Source organism: Amblyraja radiata, chromosome 1 (assembly GCF_010909765.2).
Source record: "Amblyraja radiata isolate CabotCenter1 chromosome 1, sAmbRad1.1.pri, whole genome shotgun sequence".
Lineage (NCBI taxonomy): Eukaryota > Metazoa > Chordata > Chondrichthyes > Rajiformes > Rajidae > Amblyraja > Amblyraja radiata.
Window position 1 is genome coordinate 150,394,203 of NC_045956.1, and position 27,097 is coordinate 150,421,299.

At 44.2% G+C, this 27,097-nt stretch overlaps 1 protein-coding gene across 1 annotated transcript in view; it reads left to right on the forward strand.

Moving 5' to 3' along the window:
* Positions 1 to 27,097, forward strand: part of adamts12 (ADAM metallopeptidase with thrombospondin type 1 motif 12) — a 596,791-nt gene that overhangs the window by 239,870 nt on the left and 329,824 nt on the right. Inside the window, exons 4-6 of the mRNA XM_033032714.1 lie at positions 2,196 to 2,392; positions 12,689 to 12,772; positions 20,909 to 21,033. Coding sequence (XP_032888605.1) covers positions 2,196 to 2,392; positions 12,689 to 12,772; positions 20,909 to 21,033 — 406 coding nt within the window. The remainder of the gene's footprint in view (positions 1 to 2,195; positions 2,393 to 12,688; positions 12,773 to 20,908; positions 21,034 to 27,097) is intronic.

The window sequence follows — 27,097 nt, forward strand, 5'->3', positions numbered from 1 at the left end:
ACTCCTGGCCATAAACGATAAATAGAACTTTCAGTAGCATTAATTGCCCATAGTGTGATTAATGTTTGGAATTTTGTACACACAGTGTAAAAATAAAGGAATTACTCCTATTTAAATAAAACTGATTCCGAACGAAGGGTGGAAATAAGTGGAGAAATTAGTCTTGATACACTGTATGGTTTTCATTATCATTATTGACAGTCTTATTCTTTGCACTATATTCATCTTTTGGAAAACAAAAGCTTTTTCCCCGCCGCATCCTTTATAATTGAATGTTATGACAGTACCTTCTTCCCATACAATAAATTGAAATTTAGTAACATGCATTCACCATAAATTCTGCTACATTCATATCATTGTACGAAGAAAAGATTTATACTACAGCCGTAAGTAATCAGGTAAATCTATTTTTTTGCACGATATGAAAATATTAGCATTAGGGAATTGTATCTTGTTTTCCCAGAAACAAAGGAACTAACAGATGACATTCATAGCACTTGTGAAGTATCTCTGATAGAAGTGTATAAAATCATGAGAGGAATAGATCAGGTAAAAACACAGTCTCTTACCCAGAATAGGGGAATCGAGAACCAGAGGACATGGGTTTAGGTTGAACGAACAAGATTTAATAGGAATCTACAGGGTAGCTTTTTGTATTGAAGTAATGTATTGTATTTGTATTGTATTGGGTGTTTGAATGAGCTGCCAGAGGAGGTAGTACATGACAGGTACATGGATAGGGCAGGTTTGGAGGGATATGGGTCAAATACAGGCAGGTGGAACTAATGTAGATGGGACATGTTAATTGGTGTGGGCAAGTTGGGCCGAAGGACCTGTTCAGGATTGAACCAGGGTTAATGGAACTGTGAGGCAACAGCTCTTCATGCTGCAATACTGTGTTGCTGTGATTTCAGTGCGTAAATCAGTACGTTTTTTTAAAAAAGGCCATGTTTGTGACTTGAAAGAGTGACTTTAAGAGTATTCTACCCTTTACCTTCGGCTTGATATCCAAACACACTCAGTGGTGAAATTGACGATGGCAACAAAACAATTTGTTTGGGTAGAGACAGGGTGAAATAAAGTCAGGGCTGCCAACTCTCACGCTTTGAGCTTGACACTCACGCATTTCAGCCAATTCTCACGCCCTTACGCTGAAGACAGATTTCTCACGCTGACAGGCTGTCTTCAGTCCCTGCACAGCAAAGATCCTGTACAGTTTGTCTCAAGTTTGCGCCGCATGACAGCGATCTACACGGATTGGGGAAGCGCGTCGGCCCGGGCAGTGGGTGTCAGCGCTTTTGTGAGCCGTCTGCGAACGCTGCGCTTCCGGCTACCGCGGCAACCTCGCTTTCTCCCTCCCTCCTGCCCTTCAACTCACACGGCAGCGTCAGCGCCGTCAATCCATGCTGCATCGTGCCCGCCAGACTCCCCATTGGGCGGCTGGGGAAATAGAGGGAGGGGAGAAAGAGAGAGAGAGAGAAAAAAAGGGAGGGATGGAGGCAAAGAGAGACGGGGGAGGGAATGTAGAAAGGGGATGAAGGAAGAGAAGGAGAAAGGGGAGAAAGAGGAAGCGTGAGGAAAAAGAGGGAGGGGAAGATAAGAGGGAGGGGAGGAAAGAGAGGGGGGGAGGAGGATGGAGGGGGGGGGGGGAAGGAAAGGTGTGTGTGTGTGTATCCCTGTGTGTATGTGTGTGTATCCCTGTGTGTGTGAGTGTGTGTCTCCCTGTGTGTGTGTGTGTGTGTGTGTGTGTGTGTGTGTGTGTGTGTGTGTGTGTGTGTGTGTGTGTGTGTGTGTGAACATGGGGAGGACCACAATGAGGCCAAACATCTAGGACAGGGTTCGGCAACCTACGGCACACGGGCCGTAACCCAAAAAACCTGAACATCCTCCTCCCATCCACCCACCCCCCCCCCCCCCCCCCCCCCCCGGTCGCAACGCTCCCTCGTAATTTCTCACTCTCAACTCTCACCCAATGTTGGCAGCCCTGTAAAGTGGAGTTCATTGAAGTATGGTTTATGACCCAATGGACAAGAGGAAAGATGAGCAAGGTTGTGGAGATTAAAATATATGTATAAATACAGCAAATGCTTGGGATATTCAATAGGGATTTGTGAAGAGAAGAACAGAATGAACATTTTAAGTCAATGATCAGATGATTGTATTGCTAATACATGTGTCTTTTTTTCTGTGAACAGATACGTTCAGTAATATCCTGAAGCCAGAGAGACAGAGAGAGCGATGGGAAGAGACCCATAGAAAAGGGCGCAGAATTTCTCAACGATCAATCAGCAAAGAACGATGGGTTAAAACTTTAGTGGTTGCTGACACCAAAATGATAGAATATCATGGGAGTGAAAACGTGCAGTCATATATCTTTACTATTATGAATATGGTAAGTTAAATTAAATATTAATGTACACCCTTGTCTTTTAGAAAATGGGAGCAGGAATAATAAACTAGAGATACAGCGTGGATACAGGCCCTTCGGCCCACAGGATCCATGCCAACCAACGTTCACCCTTATTCTAGTTTTATGTTATCCCAGTTTTGTATCCTACACATGAGAGAAAAATTACAGAAATCAATTAACCTACAAACTTGCACATCTTTGGAATGTGGGAGCAAACCATAGAAAACCCATGAGGTCACAGGGATAACATGCAAACGGGTACAGGCAGCCCGCCCCTCCCCTCCCCCCCCCCCCCCCCTCCCCTCCCCCCCCCTCCTCTCCCCCCCCCCCCTCCTTGTCAGGATCGAACCTGGGTCTCTGGCGCTGTGTGGCAGCAGCTCCACCGCTGTGCCACTGTGCTGCCCAAAGTAATGATGCCATCCTTCAGACCTGCTCCTCCATTCAATAAGTTCATGGCTAATCGTTACCCCATATTAGCTCTAGATTCCTGATTCTATTGATCTCTGCATTAAATATTCCCAGTAGCCAAGGTTCCACAGACTCTTGAATTTTCAAAGGTTCACAACTCTCCAGGTGAAGAAATATCTTGTTGCCTCTACCCTGAATGGCCGGTCCCTTGCATTGTGTCACCTGGTTCTGGACACCTCGGTTATATGAAACCATCAGCTTTGATAAGCCCCTGGAGTGTTTTATATGTTTCAGCAAGTTCAACCTGGTGTGCACAATCAGATAAGATCAAATAGAACAAGATGTCCTACAACCTTAGGCTGTTCAAGAAGACGTAGAACAATTGTTGAAATTTCTGATGTATTTTTTCTGCAGTAAACAAATTTAATGTGATAACTGATTTCAACACTTCACCAGCTGTAAATCCTCAGAACCACTTTCCTGCTGACTCTGCTCCTGACCCTGGTGCATTAGTTGATATGTGGCACTGCACAGTGGTGCAGCGGTAGAGTGCCAGAGACCTGGGTTCGATCCTGACTATGTACAGACATTTTACACTTTCCCTATCACTGCATGGGTTTTCTCTGGGTGCTACAGTTTCCTCCCACATTCCAAAGACATGCAGCTTTGTTTAGTTTAGAGATACAGCATGGAAAAAGTCCTTCGGCCCATTGAGATCGTGCTGTCCAAGGATCACCCTGTGCACTCGTTCTATCCCACTCTCTGGGGATAATTTGCAGAAGCCAATTAAACTGCAAATCTGCACGTCTTTGGAAGAAAACCGGAGCACCCAGAGAAAACCCACAAGGTCACAGGGAGAACGTGTAAACTCTGTACATGCAGCAGCTGTATTTGGGATTGAACCCGGGTCTCTGGCGATATAAGGCAGCAACTCTACTGTTGTGCTACTGTGCCATCCATTAATTATAGATTAATTGACTTTGGTAAATTACCCCTAGTGTGTAGGATGTAAAAGTGGGATAAACTTAGAGCTAGTGTAACGGGTGATGGCTAGTCGGTGGGACTGCCCTTCGATTCCGAGCTGTATTTCAAAACTAATCTAAGAGTTTTTTGTGGGCAAGTTATAGGAGATTGCCAGGAATGGTATATGTCTTGGTCGGCATGAGGAAATGGGGAACAAAATTATTAAGAGGCTGGATATATTAATTAAGACAAACTTATTTCCCTTGGTTAATGGCAAAAAAAAACAGGGGCATAGATTTAGAATCTTTGGAAGAAGGCTTAGTAAAGAGGTGAGAATAAGTCCCTTATCCAGAATATTGTAGCGATCTGGAACTGCCTGCATACAAGGTGCATTTTAGACTTTAGAGGTACAGCGCGGAAGCAGGCCCTTCAGCCCATCGAGTATGCGCCAACCAGCGATCACCCCATACACCAGCACTATCCTATGCACTAGGGTTAAATGGCAATATTTTTACTGAAGGCAATTAACGTAAAAACCTGTACATCTTTGGAATGTGGGAGGAAACTGCAGCACCTGGAAAAAACCCATGTGGTCACAGAAAGAATGTCCAATCTACGTACAGACAGCAACCTTGGTCAGGATCGAACCCGAGTGTCTGGCACTGTAAGCCGGGAACTCTACCGCTGTGCCATTGTGCCTCCCCAAACTTGAGGGAGAAATAGGTCTAAAATTTGGGTTGACTTTTATTAGATTTGTTAAGCTCCAAGTATTAGCCACCTAAATCCTGGCATTCAGATTTATTAAGACACCTAAAATAACATTCTCTCCTATCTTAACTGTTCTTCCCCATGGGTCAGGTTATCTTATTTCTCCTGAATACCACGTAGTGGATCTCCTTATCTTAGCCTTCCTACTTCGACTTTAATACAGTGCGGAAACAGGACCTTCGACCCTACCATGTCAGCGCTGACCAGCGATCATCCCATATACTATCACTATCCTGCAAACTCTGTACAGCCAGTACCCATGGACAGGATTGAACCCGGGTCTCTGACGCTGTAAGGCAGCAACTCTACCACTGTACCACAGTGGCACCCTTACTACTGCCCAGTCTAGGGCCTGTAACTCTGTAGTTCCCTTCTTGGGTTTTAATTTATTTCATAAACAACCTATTGCAATTACTGCTGGATGAGTGAAGTACCGGTCAGGGCTCTGCTGATGCATTCATTGTGTCAAGGGTAAAGGTAAATTCTGTCTACACCTATTTCTCTGTTCCAGTTCTGCCTGGAATGAGACCCAGTTTGAAATGTAGGAAAATGTCTGTCGGACAAAATGTGATGGAGTGGAAATTGTGTCGAAGAGGGTTTACAAGATGTGCAATTGGCTTTGGGGATATGTTACCTTCTGAAATGTGTTGATGTAGTCACTACATCCCTGCGGAAGTGCTGACAATCACACACTTTGCAATGCAGGAATGTCACTGGAGAGATATTTTTCAATTGTAAAATACAGAAATTTAAATTCTGTTACGTTTTCATGTCCTATTCAGTTTATTGGTGAATTAATTGACAAGGTGTTGACAGAGGAACTGCAATTTCTTTACATGGCATGATTAGAGGGAAGGGAAATGTCAACTGGGTCTGATTGCAGTTGAGTGATCCCAGTTGGAAAGGACGGGTGCTGTTATTGAGCACGGACTTGTTTGAGTCCAGCTGTGATCCTCCATCAGAAAAACAGCAGCTGATGTATTTTTCCTCACCATTCTCTGTCCAAATGACTAGCCTGTACTAAACCCAGTCACTTATTTTGCAGCTGGCATTCGGCATGTGGGCAGAAGCACAGCTAGTAAAAATGCTGCCTCAAAGTTCCAGCACTATTTTGTCATTTATTCCGTGACTGTGTGCATTTTTGCCACACGCTCTGATTTCATCACATCCCACAGCATGCGGGTGGGTTGGTCACTACATTGCACCTATTGTGTAGGTAACTTGTTGAACTTGGAGTGGGGGTGGGGGGGGGGAAGGAATTGAGGGGCAATCCAGGCAGAATAAAATGGGATTCCTGTAAGATGATTGATTGTAAATGGGTCAGCAGTTCCTTCGTGGGCCAAAGAGCCTGTTCCATGATCTATAATATCATGCTTCATTATTTTAACGTCATCTTTTCACACAGATTACTGCCACTTCTGCTGATGCTACCCGAGGGCTAACATTACTATATCCCTGGAATTAGCATGATCTATTATTTCCTCTTTGGCTCCATTTTTGAAAACTGCAGTTTTTATATTGGGTTTTATCATTCAGTCTTGGTTATTTCTTGTATAATCCTCTGATCTTCAGCTCATATTGCAATGGCTGAACACTGAGAATTGCAGGATACAAATAGTGAAATTCTGCATTTTATATCCTCTGACCTCTTTTGAATATTGAGAGAAATGTATCCCTTCATTATCCTAATGGTTGTAGTGACACCATTCAACAGGATGAACTAGAATGCATAAAATATACTTTGCATGAAACCATTGAAATATCAAATAACTGATAGAGGTACTAAACTCATTCTGAGTATTTAAAGTCTATTGACAAGAATGCACACAGCTTACTGTTGCATCTAATGTTAGTGGCATTAGTGGACATAGTAGCATTACTGCATCTAAAGTTTAACATTAGTGGACATAGTAGAATAGTGTATTCTACTATGTTGCGTTAAACATGAATTATAATAACCAATGCAGAACTTTGGCATGTAATTCAATGGGTATGATATTTCACACTTGAGCAATCACAAATGCTTGTGAAGCCATGTGTCCCAAACATTATGGTGCCGTGAAATGGGAGGACTATGTATAAATACAGCTGTGGTTTCTACATGGTGAAACCAAAATGTATTAAAATACCCTTTGGTAGGGTCAGACAATGTGCACTTTGACCACATGTGATTTTTCCTATTGCAGGTCTCAGATTGTGGAGTGCAAATTAATAGATGATAGGTCTTTGTCCCAAACATTATGGAGGGCACTCTATAAGATTCCCTCTCATCCTTCTAAATTCCAGTGAATACAAGCCTAGTCTACCCATTCTTTCATCATATGTCAGTCCCGTCATCCTGGGATTTAGCCTGGTGAACCTACGCTGCACTCCCTCAATAGCAAGAATGTCCTTCCTCAAATTAGGAGACCAAACTGCACATAATACTATGAGCATGGTCTCACCAGGGCCCTGTACAACTGCAGTAGGCCCTCCTTGCCCCTAAACTCAAATCCTCTCGCAATGAAGGTCGACATGCCATTAGCTTTCTACACTGCCTGGTGTATCTGCACGGTTACTTTCAGTGACTGATGTACAAGCACACCCAGGTCTCATTGCACCTCCCCTTCTCCTGATCTGACACCATTCAGATAATAATCTGTCTCCCTGTTCTTACCACCAAAGTGGATAACCTCTCATTTATCCACATTATACTGCTTCTGCCATGCATCTGCCCACTCATCCAACCTATCCAAGTCACCCTGGAGCCTCATAACATCCTCCTCGCAGCTCACACTGCTGCCTCCGCAAACTTGTAGATGTTACATTTAATTCCCTGGTTTAAATCATTAATATATATTGTAAATAACTGAGGTCCCAGCACTGAGCCTTGCGGCACACCGGAAGGTATATATGGAATACCTCATTAGTTACAATTTAGTATATAAGAGTAAGGAAGTTAGTACAGTAAGAAGGGTGAGTATGTGTATGTGAGTGTGTGAATGTGTATGTGAGTGAGTGTGTATGTGAGTGTGTGTATGTCAGTGAGTGTGTATGAGGGTGTACGTGAGTGTGAGTGAGTGTGTATGAGTGTGTATGTGAGTGAGTGTGTGTAAGTGAGTGTGTGTCTGTGCGTGTCCGTGCGTGTCCGTGTGTGTCTGTGCGTGCCCGTGTGTGTCTGTGCGTTTCAGTGTGTGTCTGTGCGTGTCCGTGTGTGTCCGTGTGTGTCTGTGCGTGCCCGTGTGTGTCTGTGCGTGTCCGTGTGTGTCCGTGCGTGTGTGTGTGTGCGTGTGTCTGTGCGTGAGTGTGTGTAAGAGTGTGTATGTGAGTGTGTATGTGAGTGAGTGTGTGTCAGAATGTGTGTAAGAGTGTGTATGTGAGTGAGTGTGTGTAAGAGTGTTTGTGTGAGTGTGTATGTGAGTGAGTGTGTGTGTATATCTGTGTGGATTGTCTACGTGGGTTGTCACCTTGTCGTGGTGGAGAAGCTTGTGTGGTTCTGAGATCCTGAGAGCGATGCCGTCTGGAGCTATGTTCCTGGTAGTGCCTCCCATGGCGGTAATGTTGAGGGGGAGATCCCTGACAAAGAGCAATCCAACCAAGACCTCAGTGGAACAGGCGGAGGACGATGGCTGACTTTAGTGCAGCGTCACAATGGCTGGGAAGGCGGATAAGGGTCTCCGGTCGTCTTGGACTCCATGCCACTGGATCCTGACCCAGATCTGTCATTGATCATAGATGGCTGTTTGTGCACCAATCTCCCCACATTAAACAAAATCACGCACAGGCATCCTCCATGAGGACGTTTCGAGTGACCACCGATGATGATATTTGTAAAATTAAACGGAAATGATTTGGGTGTGATTAAAGGTAGACACAAAATGCTGGAGTAACTCAGCAGGAGAGGCAGTATCTCTGGAGAGAAGGAATGGGTGATGTTTCGGGTCGAGACCCTTCTTGTGTGTGATTAGGTTTATTCATCCCTAATATCTCCTATTGCAGGTCCATATCAGATTATCAAACTCGTATAAAGTGACTGAAGATTAATGTTATTATATTTGAAGGTGGAAAACAACTATGTAATTTTCTTCATAGAAGTTTGGAATTACAGAGATCCACAGCACAGCAGTACTGTGTCAGTCAAGTCAAGTATGGATGAGTACTTCTTCTCCGTATGTTTGCAGGTTGTGGCTGTTCAAGAGCACAATCTGCCGTTCCAGTTTACTGTATTAGTTATAGGATCTGAGAGACAATTTTTGTTCTCAGGGTGAATCGACCTGTTTATAATCTTGAAGTTATATCCGTCCCTGACCTCAGCCTCTCATCAGATATCTTCACTGTCATTAAGACCTCTTATTTCCACCCCTATGACATCATCCAATGAGGCACCAGCTGCTGCAAACGTGATCAATTTTCTTGTTACCTCTGGATTTAACTATTTCATCACACTCCCATGCAACCATCAAACCTATGATGCCAGTGTTCAGTTCCAGCATCATATTCAGGCAGGGCCGGCGTTAAGCCGATTTGACCGATTGCTCCCAATTGGGCCCCGCGCCTAGCGGGGCCCCGCACTAATGTTCAGTATTTCGTACGGAAATACAAATTCTCTTTGTTAAATAAAGATTTTTTTAAATTCGCCATCCGGATTTTTTTTAAACGAACATGTATAACAACCGCTGCACGGCCATCATACACAAACGATTTGTTAACTAGTGCTGTTAGCACTTCTTAACGGTAAGTACTTAACACCTTGTTATGCAATGTCATGAATTTGCATCTATCCGCATTCCTCAGTAAATGTTATAGTGTTTTGAACAAGTATTAATGACGCCGTGTTTGAATAAAATTCACGCGGCGTCATTAATACTTGTTTAAAACACAATTACATTTACTGAGGAATGTAGATCGATGACACGTTGAGAATTTCATTTAACTCACCATCATGAGTGAGGGCCCCGGACCGCGAGAAGGGGCTTCTTCCTGGTGTGCAGGTTTGTCATTCACCTACCGACCCACGTTGTGTCCAAAGATCTTATAGCGGATCTTTGGTTGTGTCTCTCTGTCTTTTGCTCACTCCCTCCCACCCTCCCTCTTTCTCTCGCGCTCTCTCTCCCGCTCCCCATATTGTCTCTCTCTAGCTCTCCCACTCCTTCTCTATCACCCTGTCCCCTCAGCATTCCCGGAATCATTGACGTTTTGCTGTAGACAAAAATGCTGGAGAACTCCAGAGTCGCTGCGCTGACTGTCCTGCTGAGTTACTCCAGCTTTATGTCTATCTTTAATTTCAGAGAATTACAATTTCTCACGGGGGGCTTATAACGTCTCTAAACCCCTCTGGGACCCTCTGAACACCTCTAAACCCCCTCTAGCCCCCCTATTTCCCTCTATTCCCCTCTAAACAATTGTAAACACACCTGAACCCATCTGAAGCCCTCTAAACCGTTTAAACCCCTCTAAACTAGGAGGCTGCAAGGTGACTTGGATAGGCTGGGTGAGTGGGCAAATGCATGGGAGATGCAGTATAATGTGGATAAATGTAAGGTTATCCACTTTGGTGGCAAAAACAGGAAAGTAGACTATTATCTGAATTGTGGCCGATTAGGAAAAGGGGAGATGCAACGAGATGCAACGAAAAATGCTCACGGCAGACCAAACGTGTTAAACAGAAATTGGTCAGATATTGAGCTTTACACAGTGAGAAATCATGTGAAATAATCACTGAATTTAATTTTAAATGAATGTACCTGCATGTTATACTGTTTAGTTTGGAGATACCACCAGATAGTCTGGTTGATACAACCAGATTAGTTTGGAGATACAACCAGATTAGTTTGGAGATACAACCAGATTAGTTTGGAGATACAACCAGATAGTCCACTGAGTTCGCACCGACCAGCGATTTTTGTTACAGATTTGACAAATTTATTTGGCGGCCAATCAAACGCTGTCTCTAAGGGGGTTGCATCCAATCACCAACCAGCTTGCCTTAAAATTCCCGAAACTACACGAAATATAAACATACATAAATTTTTACTTTTCTAGAGTAGGGGCCCCGCCATCAGTTTTCTAATTGGGCCCCGCAATTCCTAGCACCGGCCCTGTATTCAGGCACCAATGGCAACCAGTTAATTAACATTTTGATTAGGAAAAGGGGAGATGCAACGAGACCTGGGTGTCATGGTACACCAGTCATTGAAAGTAGGCATGCAGGTGCAGCAGGCAATGAAGAAAGCGAATGGTATGTTAGCATTCATAGCAAAAGGATTTGAGTATAGGAGCAGGGAGGTTCTACTGCAGTTGTACAGGGTCTTGGTGAGACCACACCTGGAGTATTGCGTACAGGTTTGGTCTCCTAATCTGAGGAAAGACATTCTTGCCATAGAGGTGGTTCAGAGAAGGTTCACCAGACTGATTCCTGGGATGTCAGGTCTTTCATATGAAGAAAGACTGGATAGACTCGGCTTGTACTCGCTAGAATTTAGAAGATTGAAGGGGGATCTTATAGAAACTTACAAAATTCTTAAGGGGTTGGACAGGCAAGATGCAGGAAGATTGTTCCCGATGTTGGGGAAGTCCAGGACGAGGGGTCACAGGACAAGGGGTCACAGTTTAAGGATAAAAGGGAAATCCTTTAGGACCGTGATGAGAAAAACATTTTTCACACAGAGTGGTAAATCTCTGGAACTCTCTGCCGCAGAAGGTAGTTGAGGCCAGTTCATTGGCTATATTTAAGAGGGAGTTAGATGTGGTCCTTGTGGCTAAAGGTATCAGGGGGTATGGAGAGAAGGCAGGTACAGGATACTGAGTTGGATGATCAGCCATGATCATATTGAATGGTGCAGGCTCGAAGGGCCGAATGGCCTACTCCTGCACCTATTTTCTATGTTTCTATGTTTCTATCTTAGTTTTACAATACTCCTCCTTGAATTCGGCTACATTTACCTACATGGACTTATTCATCCAGTTCTATATCCTTCGGAAGTATTTAAGTGATTGGTAGTTTTGCAGTTAAGTTGCTGACTGGTATTTAGACATCTTGACAATTTATCATTAGGCATGATTACTAAACTCATGAAACATATCCGGTTCACACATCCTCTGGGAAGGAAATCATCTATCCTTACCAACTCTGGCTTGAGTGTGATTACAGACCCACCTTAGTGGTTAACCCTTAACTTTGGCTCAAAATGATGCAGTCAGCCACTCGATTGGTACTCAAAGTTCCATTCTGTGAGGAAATGGGGAAAAAAAATCTGTATGTCTCAAATGATACTGTCCTGAGCAGGTCTGAAATTGATCCTTTCACTGCTGATGGCCGTTTAGTTTTAGTTTAGAGACACAGCGCGGAAACAGGGCCTTCGGCCCACCGAGTCCGCACCAACCAGCGATCCCTGCACCCTACAATTTACAATTTTTACCAAGCCAATTAGCCTACAAGCCTGTACATCTTTGTACAAGAAACCAGAGCCGCTGTAGAAAACACATGCAGGTGACGGAAGAATGTACAAAATTCCATTTCGACAGCACGCGTAGTCAGGATCAAACCCGGGTCTCTGGCACTGTAAGGCAGCAAATCTACTATTGTGCCACCCATTCTTTTATGTAAATGGTTGCAGGATCTCGAATTCATTCAATAAACATTCCATCTTTGCACCTCTCTTTCCCACTTTGAGATGGTTCTTGAAATTAAATAATTTAACCAGCTACTGAATATCATCCCTAATATCTTCTTGTGTGGTTCAGTATCAAATTTTGTTTCGTAAAACTGTTACAAAGTGACTAAAGATTTATCTTACTATATTTGAAGGTGGAAAATAAAGATATTGTTTTCTTTGGAGAAATTTGGAGTTGTAGAAATCAGATACACTTTGGAGAAATATGACTCATCTTAACCATGCCGGCCAAGTATGGACTAGCACATCTTGCTCTTGAGCCATATGGTTTTAAGTTATGACTTTTTACTCTGCTGTTCCACTAGGCTCTGAGAGAGAAATCAATTCCTTCGAACACGTCCAAAAAATGTCAGTCATTCATTAGCCAAGGTTAGCAGGTAGCAGTGGTTGGACAAAGATCCTCTTAAAGCCAAATATGTTTCAACTTGTATTTGTGAGTTTGTGAACTGAAGAACCAATTAATTTATCTCTCATCACATTGCTACAGGTTGCAAGCTTGTTCCATCATCCTAGTATTGGCAACGCAATCCACATCATATTGGTGCGTCTCATTTTACTAGAAGAAGAAGAGGTATTTTTATTCTTATTTTTCATTTTAACCTTTATTTAATCAAATTGTCTATAAAATTAAGTTGAGCAATTTAAGATTATGATTTGAGAATTCATGTTTTATTTATGTGTAGTTGTTGGAAAACAAGTATTATACACATTGTAATAATCATTGTCATTCATTATTTTTAAGTAATCTCATTCGGATTGCAGTATTCTTAACATTTCATTTAGGATCACACTTCCAAACAATGTTTCTTCAGCTCTCTTTCTGAATTATGTTACTCCAAGGAATTTGTATCTAATATACATTATGGTCTCTACCCTACCTTGGTCATCTGTTGCCGGCCCTGCTTTGTTCTGACCTTTTCTTACCTCTAGTCTTCCCAACCCCCCACCCCCCCCCCCCCCCTAACCCCCCAACCCCCCTCCTTCCCTCCTGCCCCCCCTCTATACTTTCAGTCTGAAGAATGGTTGCAACCCAAAATGTCACCTATTCCTTTTCTCCAGAGATGCAGCCTGACCTGCTGGGTTACTCCGGCACTTTGTGTCTATCTTTGGTAGAAACCAGCATCTGCAGCTCCTTCCTAGACATGAATTAAGATTAAAATGTTCAAGTCATTTCTACACAGGCAGAACCAAACAATTGGACCAATAATTCTCCTAAAGCATTACGTTTCAATGGGATCCTTTCTCTTATTTTGTGCTTTTATTATTCAAATAGTATTCCCTTGTCTACTTTTGCCAGAAAGGAGATGAAAGAGCAATGAATTATCACAAAAGTCACATTGCGAAGCCTAGCAGCAATAGAACAAAACTCCAGGAGTTTGTGAAAGAGAATTGGCCAGGGACTGCATGTTAAATGTCCCCGTGGTGTGCCACAGTAAAGATGTGAAGGCTGATGTAACCCCACAATTAATAGCAAGATTGCAGATAACCAAAGGTAGTGTCCAAAGATGACAATGTGAAATGAGGTTCAAAGTTAAACTCCCATTATTGATGCTTTACTCCTGTCAACATTTGCAATGAAGACTTGCCATCTCTGTTAATAGTGTATCATCTGCAAAATAGGAAACCATGTCATTGATTGAAGGATCCTGAATAGATAATCAAACAATATTTTACATAATTTTAAATACATTTTTTGAACTTATCAAAGCAAAAAAAATCAATTTCAAAATTTCACAACATTGTGATCTCATTCCAGAGATCTCTCCATAAAATTTCTATTTGCATAATGAACAAACTGTGTAGAACAAACTACACTTAGCCTAGTCAAGTATACATAAGTATTGGTTATACCCAATGTGTGTGCATGGTTACTGCTGGAGTTTAATCAGCACAAGGCATTAATTAAGTTTCTAATGGTTTAACTGGCAAAAATCCACTCGTCTCTCAGCGCAATTGATTTGTGGCGTGAATGGAACTTGAGTGGGAAGAATTCCAGCTTTTTAATGAAACTATGGGAATAGATAGCACACCACCGAAATTGATGTTTATTTAATGTTTATGTTTTCTGGGCTTTTGATGCAGTTTGTAAATAGGCAATACTTAAATTGAATGTGAAAGCAGCTTGTAGTTAGGTCATGCTTGCAATAATATACAAACTGCTGGTGAAACTCAGGTTAGTCTAGTTTAGTTTAGAGATACAGCACAGAAACAGGACCTTCAGCCCAACTAGACCATGCCGACAAGCGATTCCCGCATATTAACATTATCCTACACACACAAGGGGCACTGAAAATGGACCCAGGCATTTCCAAGCCCAATTCCCATCACCACAAGTAATACTTGCCTAGAATCAGTTGTACAGCAAATTGTGTTATCAGGAGACACGTGACTGCCGAGCTGGAATTTGGTCCTAAATTATACAATTACCAAGCCAATTTACCTACAAACCTGTCCGTCTTTGGAATGTGGGAGGAAACCGAAGATTTCAGGGAAAACCCACGCAGGTCACGGGGAGAATGTACAAACAACGTACAGACAGCATTCATAGTTTGGATCGAACCCCGGTCTCCATCACTGCAAGGGAATTGTCAATGTGTTGAATCAAGACTGCATCAGGACTGAGAGTGGAGAGGTAAAATGAGCAAGATAAAGAAGAGATGGGGAGTGGTGAGGCACGGGTTGGTAGATGATAGGCATAAGGAACTGTAGATGCTGAAATGTTCTACGCTGGTGGATGGTAGCTGGACCATGGAAGATTGAGTGCAGATGGAGGGATAGGGCAGGGGCGGAAATCCCGGGAGGGCCACGGGGGCCACGCCCCCCCTCTGTTTTGAGAGGTGGGGGATGATCCCCCCCAAGTTTTTGTAATCCAGATTTTAAAACCCAGTGAAATCTCCGCTTTCCGCGAGACAGTGGGGCTGGGACTGCTGATCGAGGGCGCCAATTGAGAGAGACTCGGTCAGCAGGTAATGGGGGCGGGACATGATGATTCAGACTGAAGAAGGGTTTCGGCCCGAAACGTTGCCTATTTCCTTCGCTCCACAGATGCTGCCGCACCCGCTGAGTTTCTCCAGCACTTTTGTCTACCTATGATTCAGCGCGATCATTGGAGGAGGGAGGAGTGGGGGGGGGGGGGGGGGGGAGGGGGGGGGGGGGGGAGGGGGGGGGGGGTGGGACTGAGGATAGAGTGATTGGAGGAGGGAGACTTGCCAAAACACTCACGGCACAGACCTGCGCCTCATCCGTAGCCAGGATCGATCCCAGCTCTCCGGCTCTTTCCCGTCCCCACCCGAGTGCCCCCCCCCTTACAGGTGGCCAGAGAGCTCGAGAATCAGACGGGCGTGGTACCCCCAGGCCCACAGCCAGCGCAGAGAAGCAGCGCAAAACCCAGCTCAACTTTGCCTGCCCCACCAGGTTAACCTACAGCCTTGCCTGGACTTGCGGGAAATATGGCCCAGGTTTACAGCCAGCGCGGAGAAGCAGTGCTGGTGTCCCATCAGTCCAGGCAGGGCTGTAGGTTAACCCGGCGAGACAGGCAGAGTTGAGCTGCATTTAGCCCTGGATTGAGCCTCCGAAGCCTCGCGCGCGCGCGTGTGTGTGTGGGTGTGTGAGTGTGCGCATGCACACGACCGCCAAGAAATTGTGTCACCCCCTGTCCCCCGGTCCCCTCCATATTTTGATAGCGATTTCCATGCCTGGGATAGGGATAGAGTTGGGAGAGAGAGGCAAGTAGGTGATAGGTGGATGCAGACAATGGAAAAAGTCGGAAGGAGTCAGGGAGGGGGTGGTTAAGGGGGAATAAGCGGGGACCCAATTGCTGCAAATGTTTGAATTTGCTAACTGCAACACAGTGGCACAGCTGGTAGAGCTGCTGGTTTACAGTGCCAGAGACAAGGGTTTCTTCCGGACCTTGGTTGCTGTCTGTGTGAAGTGTGCATGCACTTCCTTTAACAGCTTGGGATTCCTCCAACATCCCAAAGACATGCAGATTTGTTGGTTCATTGGCCCCTAGTGTGTATGGAGTGGATGAGGTGGGATAAAATAGAACTAATTGAATGGGTGATTGACAGTTGGCATGGAGTTGGTAGACCAGAGGGCCTGTTTCCATGCTGTATGTTTCAATCAATTCAATCAACCAAGTAAGGTGATAATTTAAACTGTTAAGAGAGAGCTGAAGGGCAAATTGAATCAGATAGGGGAGCGGCTCATATGGGTAACATGTGACAATAGACAATAGGTGCAGGAATAAGCCATTCGGTCCTTCGAGCCAGCACCGCCATTCATTGTGATCATGGCTGATCATCCACAATCAGTACCCCGTTCCTGCCTTCTCCCCATGTCCCTTGACTCCACTATCTTTAAGAGCTTTACGAGTAGTTGGATGGAACCAGGAGGGGGAGGGGAATGAAAATGGGTGATGGTGATGGAGGAAGTGTATGGAAAAGGGACCAAAAATGGGGGAACCCTCTGGCAGTGGATTGGAAGGAACTGCCCTTCATCTCTCCCTTGATCATTCCCATTATCACCTTACTTACCTATTAGATTCCAGCACTCATAGCCTTAGTGTCATTGTTTATCACACGCCAAACAGTGGTTTTCACTTGGCCTATCTCCCACCAGGCTCAATCTGTTTTTCTTCCCCCTTGTCTGTTGCCACGTATTCCTCACCTGCCTTTATCTTCCAATTTTACTCCGCTCCTCCCCATCTGCCCCTCATCCCTCATGGCTCCTTGGTCTATCACCTACCGGCTCCTGCCTCAATCCTCTCCTCTTTTTATTCCAACCAGCTTTCATCCCACACTCAGGGCTTTCCACTCTCTGCTCCGAAACTGGGTCTACAATTCTTTTCCCCCTACAGATGCTGTTCGACCAGCTGATTTCCTCCAGTATTTTGTTTTTTTAATGAATGACTTCTACAACAACCTTTTGAACAATTATCAAAATTAATTGGTGCATTCAGGTGCAACCTACAAATGTATTTATTAAGCACAAAAATCAAGGAGTACCCCACAGTACCCCACAGGCAACTGAGTCATCCTACCACAACCAGAGAGCAGTGCTCAACTCCTGTCAAACTCTTTGGTGACCCTCAGACTATCCTTGATTGAACTTTCCTGGCTTTACCTTGCACTAAATGTTATTCCCTTATCATGTATCTATACACAATAAATGGATCAATTGTAATCATATATTGTCTTTCTGCTAACTGATTAGCATGCAACATAAGCTTTTCACTGTACCTCGGTACACGTGACAATAAACTAAACTAAAGTAGGTCAGCAGAGACACAAATTAATGAGTTCCCATTGGCCTTCAATGTTTCACTCCTCTCCACTCTTCCAGATCTTTGAAAGTGGTGTCAAACCTGGCGACTCTTGGATATGGTCTCAGTGGACTATTTCTATACACGTTTTATTTAATTGGTGATTGTGTTTATGTACAGTAATACTTTACTGAACTGTATGCAAAAAATAATTTCACTGTACCTCTGCAATAAAGAACCATTGACCCATTGAGATTATTTCCAGTATTTAGTATTTCAACACAAGCTCCACTGTTTCCTCAAACAATCACAGGATTTTCATGTTATGCATCATTGTGCAAAAATGCTGCTATATCTGCCTTCCACTGCAATAGGGTTACCTATAAAGTGGGTTTCATGATGTGCATTGGAATATGTGTGGCGTGGCTGCTGACACTGGAGTTTGCTGCTTCCATCTCTCACCTATGTATTTCCTCACCCCCTTTTCGCAGCTGGTCAGTGGTTGCCATTGAGAGAGATTCTCTTAAGGCACGATTGACTTAACAACATGGAATTGATGCAGCAGCTATAAAATGCACAGTGTGCAAAATCCCTCAGAACAATTTTTACCCAGTTCTGCAATTTCTTTCTGGAGATTAAAGTGGACCATGCAAAACATGTTTATAACACCAAAATATGTTGAAACCAAATTCTAGATTTACCAATGTTAATTAAATGGCAGTAAAAAAGTGCAATTCAAGATCAACAAGATGTGTTAAGAAATATAATTACTGTGGAAAGATACATTTTGGCTAAAGGTAAACTGCATATTTGTAGCTACTGCTTTTTCCAAAATACCAAATTGATGTATTCAGTCCAGAACTGTTATTCTGATTCATAAGTTAATTGCAGTGAAGGAATAATGAAGAATATGAAGCTAGAGAAATGTTTCTATACTGAAAATGTTTCAGGAAAAGAGACCTAAAAACCTGCCTTTAAGGAAATAGGTAAACAGTGGAAACCTTTGATGTTTGACTAATCATGTATTTGCTATGAGAAACACCCTCCACTTCTATCCTGAAGGTATAACCCATATTTTGATAGGGTTCCATACCTATCAAAAGTACTTTGGTACTTCACTTAAGTGTTAGAAATTGCTATTAATTCCATCAGTCGTGGCAGAATTTATTATTTGCAAAACTGAATTGCTTATCCAAGCAAAAGTAAGGCTGGAGGTACATTGGTCCTTGATCTGAAATGGGAAAGAAATAGGTTAACTATTGAGATATTTATCAGAAAGATCCTGACCTGTAATGTCACCTGTCCATGTTCTCCAGGGATGCTGTCTGACCCGCTGAGTTACTCCAACACTTTGTGGCTTTCCTTGGTAAACCAGCATCTGCTGTTTCTGGTTCCTACATTTATCAGAAATCCGTTTATCATGGGCCAGTTCTGGCTAATAATTTCCGTGTGAAATGTTTTTTTTTCTCTTTTTAGCTGTGATTGCATCTATTTTTGCCGGCATTATGAGTACATTTCCAAAATCCCAATGTCTGTCGATTCTTCTTGTAATTTCTCCAGATTTGGAGCTAATACATCATAGTTCAATCTAAAGAAAAACTCAATGCACATAACATTACTGTCTTGTCTTGTTTTACCTGTGATAAAAATATCTTGTAGAATAAAAACATGACCAGAGTGGACCCGATACCGAGTATGAAACAATACTTTGTCTTTGCTTGGAGGCACACACCTTGGAGGCAATACTTGAAATGACCAGCAATGGCATCGCTGAAAGCCCATTGCATTATGTGGACCAGCATCAGTTAAATTCAAAACGTGGATTGATTGAGTGCTTCTGAACGCCAATCAATAACTCAACTTTTTGAGGGAACAGTAAATCAGATGATACAGCCATTAAGCATTGATTTGCAACAAAGGCTTAAAAGAGATGCCCAGTATGATTCATGGGGCATGTTGCAGAACAATTATTAAGATTCAGTTGATCATTAATTTCAAGCAGGAATGTGATGAATGTCATTCCAATGCTGCCAAGACTGCTTTTAGTCCAGCGTTGATGATCAGGTGCCATTGCAAAAACTACCAAAATGGACTTGAACTGCATCACATATGATGAATGTTTGATGGCGCTGGGCCTGTACACTGGAGTTTAGAAGAATGAGGGGGGAACTTATTGAAACGTACAGAATGGTGAAAGGCTTGGATAGAGTGGATGTGGAAAGTTTGTTTCCACTAGTTGGAGAGTCTAGGACTCATAACCTCAGAATTAAAGGATGTTCTTTTAAGGAGATGAGGAGGAATTTCTTTAGTCTGAGGGTGGTGAATCTGTGGAGTTCTTTGCCACAGAAGGCTGTGGAGGCCAAGTCAGTGGATATATTTAGGGCAGAGAAAGATACATTCTTGATTAGTATGGGTGTCATGGGTTATGGGGTGAAGGCAGGAGAATGTGGTTAGGAGGGAGACATAGGTCAGCCATTATTGAACGGCGGAGTAGACTTGATGGGCCAAATGGCCTATTTATGCTCCTATCACTTATGATCTTATGACAGCACAAAGAGTGGACAGTTTCTCATAGATGCCATGTTTCTGTGGAAGGAAGAGCCTCTTAAATCACACCCATATGTCACATTGGCAGGACATGATCCCTGATTGATCCTTGGGATGGCGGGACTGTCATATGAGGAAAGATTGAAAAGACTAGGCTTGTATTCACTGGAGTTTAGGAGGATGAGGGGGATCTTATAGAAACATATACAATTATAAAAGGACTGGACAAGCTAGATGCAGGAAAAATGTTCGCAATGTTCGGCGAGTCTAAGGCCACAGTCTTAGAATAAAGGGGTTGCCATTTAGGACTGAGGTGAGAAAAAAAGTTTTCACCCAGAGAGTTGTGAATTTGTGGAATTCCCTGCCACAGAGGGCAGTGGAGGCCAAATCACTGGATGGATTTAAGAGAGAGTTAGATAGAGCTCTAGGGGCTGGTGGAATCAAGGGATATGGGGAAAAGCAGGCACGGGTTATTGATTGGGGACGATCAGCCATGATCACAATGAATGACGGTGCTTGCTCGAAGGGCCAAATGGCCTCCTCCTGCACCTATTTTCTATGTCAATTTCTATGTCTAACATCGCTCTGTGCAGTTTTAAATTCATGGCTGCAAATATAATGCTGCAGAAATGTGCAATAGTATGCCCCAACGACAGAGCCTATATATTTCAGGATCCTGCCTTTGGAAATTATGTGTGGGGTCTGCCCAGATTGATAGTTACCGCGTGCTTTGCTCCAGATACATGTAAGCCTTGCTTTGTCATCCCCATTGGTCTTTGGAGAAGTTCTGCTGCAGATAAACAGTTTTGTCCGTTTAGGTAAATTATATATTTTTAGCAAGTTATCATTGCTTCTAACGGTGTTTTGCTTGAATAACATTGTTGCAACCCTTTGCAGAAAGAACTAAAAATTATTCATCATGCTGACCATACACTTTCCAGTTTCTGCAAGTGGCAAAAGAACATGAATCCTAAAGGTGACTCCAGTCCAAATCATCATGATGTAGCCGTGTTGATAACCAGGTAAGTGTTTTTTTAAACTGATGATAATAAAGAATTTGAACTCATAACTAGGAATGACTGGATAGCATGGAAGGTTGCTCTTCAAAGGCGAAATGGCTTTATATTTTGTTGAGGTCAAAACTGGCAATGTCAACCGTGTAAATGATGGGGTATGTATAAATGTAACTTGTGTGGCATTTATACTGATGAGGGCAATTTGGACGGCAGTCCCAAGTTTACCTGCTGGCACAATGCTTAAGCAAGGATTCGTCATGCTAAAATTTGCATTGTGCTTGGAAGTAAACATGGAAAACTTCAATATCTAGCAAAGGATGGTTGCACACAATTGTTCCCTCTTAATGCTTATTCATTTCCCAGGCAGAACCACCATCAGAACCCCAACCCTCCACCCACATACACACACTAACACACCATAACATTGACCACATAAGACATTTTGTTCTGCTTATAGAGTACCCATAATTCCCAATTGTAATAATGTTTGATAGAATGATCTGAGACAGCAAATTAATTTTAAGTATCTGCAAAGTAACATGATGTGAAAAGGTTATCTAGGAAGATGTGAAAAACATAGAAACATAGAAAATAGGTGCAGGATTAGGCCATTCGGCCCTTCGAGCCTGCACCGCCATTCAATATGTTCATGGCTGATCATCCAACTCAAAAAGCTTTGGAAGAGTAGTGGATAAACTAATTACACCTACAAGCTGAAATTTATGCCATGGGAGGAGCCTATTGAACAGATTGTGTTTATACTGCACAAAATTTACTTTACATTTCACTTGTTCCTCTGCTGTCGATCCTTACTCCAGTAGATTGCAGCGCTTCAGGTGGTATCCAAATACATTTTAAATATGGCTGAGGTTTCTGTTTTTACCATCCTCTCAGGCAATGAATCCAGAACACCTGCATCCATTGAAGGAAATAATTTCTAAGCAGGGGTATAGATGGGAGAAATTAGCACCAAAAGATCAGAAAGAGGTGAAATGGAAGTTGTCAAAACCAATGCTAAGGGCAGAGAGGTTAAGGATTCTGGTTGTTGCATGAAACATTGTTGACAGCTTCCATGCTACCTCAGGAGTTATAATTCTGACTTTATCTTTTGTATCTTATATGCTTGTATTGAAACACTTTGAGGCACATTAGTAAAACAGCTTATATGTGACTAATAGCCATAGAAAGCAATTTATAAAACTGACACAGAGTATAAATCTTGCTAGAATGTTACCGTTGTTGCTTACTGAGTGAATATGAATTGTCTGCATTGTGTCTTTGAATGCTTTATCTACATCTAAAATGGAAAACTTGCATGATTTCCGTAACTATTCTTTGGCTGATCTGTATGCATAAGGTTGTGACTTCAACTAGACTTTTTTGAAAAAATGTGAGATTTAGAGATTTATGGAAGAAATATAGCCAGGGTTTTATGCTTACACTGCTTCAGATTCAGATTCAGATTCAATCTTTATTGTCATTGTGCAGTGTACAGTACAGAGACAACAAAATGCAGTTAGCATCTCGCCCAGAAGAGCGAACATAGAATAATGGAACAGCAATATAGCAATATATATATATATGTACATACATTAGCAATAGTGCAATTTTTCTGGGGGACGGAGTGTCCGGGGAGGGGGGGGGGGGGGGGGGGGGGGGGGGGGGGGGGGGGGGTTGTGTAACAGCCGCAGGGAAGAAGCTGTTCCTGAACCTGCTGGTCTGGCAACGGAGAGACCTGTAGCGCTTCCCGGATGGTAGGAGGGTAAATCAGAATCAGAATCAGAATGCTTTATTGTCATTGCATGTGTCACATACAACGAGATTACTGTGTCTCTCCATTTAAAAGAACTTCAAACATTCACATACTCATACTTTTTACACTCCCTCCCTCCCCAAACCCACCCATGGATTCACATTTACATAAATTAACACTGTCTCCCACCCCCCCCTCCTTCCCCATAACCTGCTCCCGAGACAGAGTTCAGTTCCAAGATTGCTGATGGGTAAAAGCTGTTCTTGAGTCTGGCAGTGCGTGACTTTAGCGACCTGTACCTTTTTCCTGAGGGCAGCAGTGTGAAAAGGTGGTGACAAGGATGTGTAATGTCTTTCACGCTATTACAGGTCCTGCTGCGGCATCTGGAGTGGTAAATGTCCTCCAGAGGGGGCAGGGGGAGTCCAATGATACCCTGGGCAGTTTTTATCACCCTCTGGAGAGCTGCCCTGTCAGCTGCTGAACAGTTCCCAAACCAGGCAGTTATGCAGTAAGTCAGTATGCTTTCTACCGAACAGCGGTAGAAAGACTCCAGCAGTTTAGCAGACAGATGGGCCTTCCTCAGTGTTCTGAGGAAGTAAAGTCTCTGTTGCGCCTTTTTTACAACTACAGCAGAGTTCACAGACCATTTAAGATCCTCACTGATGTTGATCCCCAGAAATTTAAAACTAGGCACCCTCTCCACCTCCTCGCCCCCTATCTCCAGTGGCCTGAGCTCCGCTCTATGTCGCCTGAAATCAGTGATGATCTCCTTTGTCTTTTTAGTGTTCAGAGAGAGATTGTTGTGAGCACACCACTCAGAAAGTCTGTGCACCTCCTCTCTATAGGCGACCTCGTTCCCATTTGAGATGAGCCCCACCACGGTTGTATCGTCCGCAAATTTTATGATCGTATTTGCGGGGTGATGGGGCAAGCAGTCGTGTATGTATAGGGCGTAGAGGAGCGGACTGAGCACACAGCCCTGCGGTGCTCCTGTGCTGAGGGTCAGGGATGTCGAGGTGTAGGGTCCAAGTCTCACCGTCTGTGGGCGTTCACTGAGAAAGTCCAATATCCACTGACACAGTTGACTGCTGAGGCCAAGGTCTAGCATTTTTGTGATCAGCTTGCTGGGTATGATTGTATTAAAAGCTGAGCTGTAATCAACAAAAAGCATCCTGACATATGACCCCTTCTCCTCTAGGTGTTGTAGTGCAGCATGGAGGACAGTGTTTATGGCATCCTCTGTAGATCTATTAGCCCTATATGCATACTGGTGTGGGTCGAGTGAGGGGGGGAGAGATAATTTAAGGTGACCTAGGACCAGCCTTTCAAAGCACTTGGAGACTACAAATGTAAGAGCAACGGGCCTGTAGTCATTGAGGGAGTTGATGATTGTCTGCTTGGGCACCGGGATGATAGTGGTGGTTTTCAGGCACGCTGGCACGGAGGAGTGTGCTGGGGAAAGGTTAAAAATGTCTGTGAATACCCCAGCGAGCTGGTGAGCACAGTCCCGGAGCACCCTGCCTGAGATCTCATCCGGGCCAGCAGCCTTACTAGCATTAACAGTTCTCAGGGCCCGCTTTACCTCCTCTAACTGGAGGGTAAGTGGCTGGTCAGCAGGGTCCAGTTGGAGAGAGGTTCTTTCATTCGGACCTCTCTCGAAACGGGCAAAAAAGTGGTTGAGCTCCTCTGCCAGTGATGTATTTGCAGCTGTCGGTGGGTCCCTGCTGCCCCTGAGGTTTGTTAGGTGATGTATTCCCTGCCACATGCGTGCTGTATCCCTGGAGGTGAAATGGTCCTCGATCTTCTCCTTGTAGGACATTTTAGCTGATTTAATGCCCCGCTTAAGGTTGTGTCTGGCAGCGCTGTACAGTTCTTTGTTGCCAGATTTGTGGGCCAAGTCCCGCTCCTTCAGAAGACGCTGGACCTCCGTAGTCATCCATGGTTTCCTGTTCGGAAAGACACGGATGCACTTGTTGATGGTGACACATTCCACACAACATCTGATGTAGAAGAGTACTGCTGCAGCGTACTCTTCTAGGTCCTGGTTATAAAATAGACTCGAGTCTGTGCTCTGAAAGCAGTCCTGCAGTTGTAAGGTTGCATCCTCTGGCCAAGTTTTAATGATCCTGGTAGTGGGTTTCTGCTTTCTACTGATGGGGATGTAGGCTGGGATTAACAACAATGACTGGTGGTCTGACTGTCCAAGGGGGGGGAGGGGTAAGGCTCTGTAACCTTTAGGAATGTTAGAATAAACACAGTCTAGTGTGTTTTCCCCTTGAGTTGGGCATTTATCATGTTGCACAAACCGTGGCAATACTTTCTTTAAATTGGTGTGATTAAAGTCACCAGCCACGTTAAAAACCCCATCAGGATGTGAGTTCTGTTGTTTGTTGATCGCATTTACAATACAATACAATACAATACCTTTTATTTGTCATTTGAACCTCACATGAGGTTCAAACGAAATTTGGTTTCTGCAGCCATACAAAAAAAGAACCAAGACACACACCCACACAATTCAATTCACATAAACATCCATTACAGTGAGTCTCTCCCCTGCACTCCCCTCTCCCCCCCATGTCAGAGTCAAAGACAGAGTCAGGTAGCCCAGTGCTACATTAGCTTTAGCCTCCGGAGCTAAGTACACAGCTGTAATAAAATCCACAGAAAACTCTCTTGGGAGATGGTAGGGTCTGCATTTAACTACCATCATTTCTAGGTCTGGTGAGCAATGTCTCTCAGTAACAGTAGCATCCGTAGTCCAGTTATTGTTCATAAATACAACCAGGCCCCCCCGCATTGTTTACCTGAGGCTTCGGCTCTGTCACTGCGGTGAGTAGCCCGGCCCGCTAGCTCGATAGCAGCATCAGGTATTCCAGGATGGAGCCAGGTCTCACTGATTATCAGAACACAACTATCCTGGATAGCTGATTGTGATGATAAACAGAGTCTTAGTTCGTCCATCTTGTTGTTAAGAGACCTGGCGTTGGAGACAAAGAGGCTGGGGTGTGGTGGTCTGTGCGGATTCCTCTTTAGCCGAGTTAGCACGCCGGCTCTACGCCCTCGCTTCCGTTTGCGGTCTCTCCGTCTCCTGCGGTGACTGTTGGGGGAGGTTATCCATGGGGACCCCGGTGCTGTGCTGATCTCTGCTGGAATCTCGTGTGTATGTTGGAAAGTACACGAAACCCCCAGTTGTTGCGTCGTTCCAATAAAAGTTAGCGATTCTCGGGTGAAGTGAATCGTGTTTGGTCTACCCTGGCACAATTCCCACAAAACAAACAGAGATAAGAAGAAAAAACAGTTCAACCTAGAAGAGCTCACAGCCGCAGCGTCCTGGCGCGCAGCCATCTTGGCTCTCCGTTGCCAGACCAGCAGGTTCAGGATCAGCTTCTTCCCTGCGGCTGTTACACAACTTAACTCTGCACCTTGGTGATTGCCAGTCCCCCCCCCCCCCACGCGCCCGGGGATGCCGTCAGGGCCAGCAGCCTTTCGTGCATTAATCCTGCTCAGCTCCACGTACACGTCGTAGGGGGTGAGTGTGAGGGGTTGGTGATCAGCAGGGAGCACAGTCTTGATGGCCATCTCTTGATTCTCCCTGTCAAAGCGGCCATAAAAGTGGTTAAGCTCCTCACGGAAGGAGGCGTCGCTGGATGTGGGGGTGGTGTTGGTGGATCTATAGTCCATGATGGCCTGGATGCCTTGCCACATGCGTCGGGGGTCGGAGTTGTTATTGAAGTGCTCCTCAATCCTTAGCTTGTAGCTATGCTTGGCCTTCTTGATGCTCCTCTTCAGGTTAGCCCTGGATAAACTGTAGGCTCGAGCATTGCCTGACCTGAAAGCGGTGTCCCGTGCTTTCAGCAGTAGCCTGACCTCGCTGTTCATCCATGGCTTCTGATTCGGGAATGTGGTAATCCGTATGAGGGAGGTGACACTGTTGATGGTGGAGTTGATAAAGTCCAAAACAGAGGATGTATAAGAGTCAATGTCCGTGTGGGAGTCAAGGGTGGCCTGGGCTGCAAACGCCTTCCAGTCAGTGTTTCCAAAACGCTGCTGAAGTGTGCAGTCCGCCCTCTCTGACCAGACTTTAACTGTCCTCACTGTGGGTTTAACACGTCTGATGAGGGGGGAGTACTTTGGGAGCAGGAACAATGAGAGGTGATCAGACTTTCCAAGGTGGGGGAGGTGGACGGCTTTGTAAGCTTCAGCCATATTTGTGTAAACTTTGTCCAGTATCTTGTCTTCTCTAGTGGCGAAGGAGACATGTTGGTGGAATTTGGGGAGTACAGTCTTCAGGTTGGAGTGATTGAAGTCACCCGC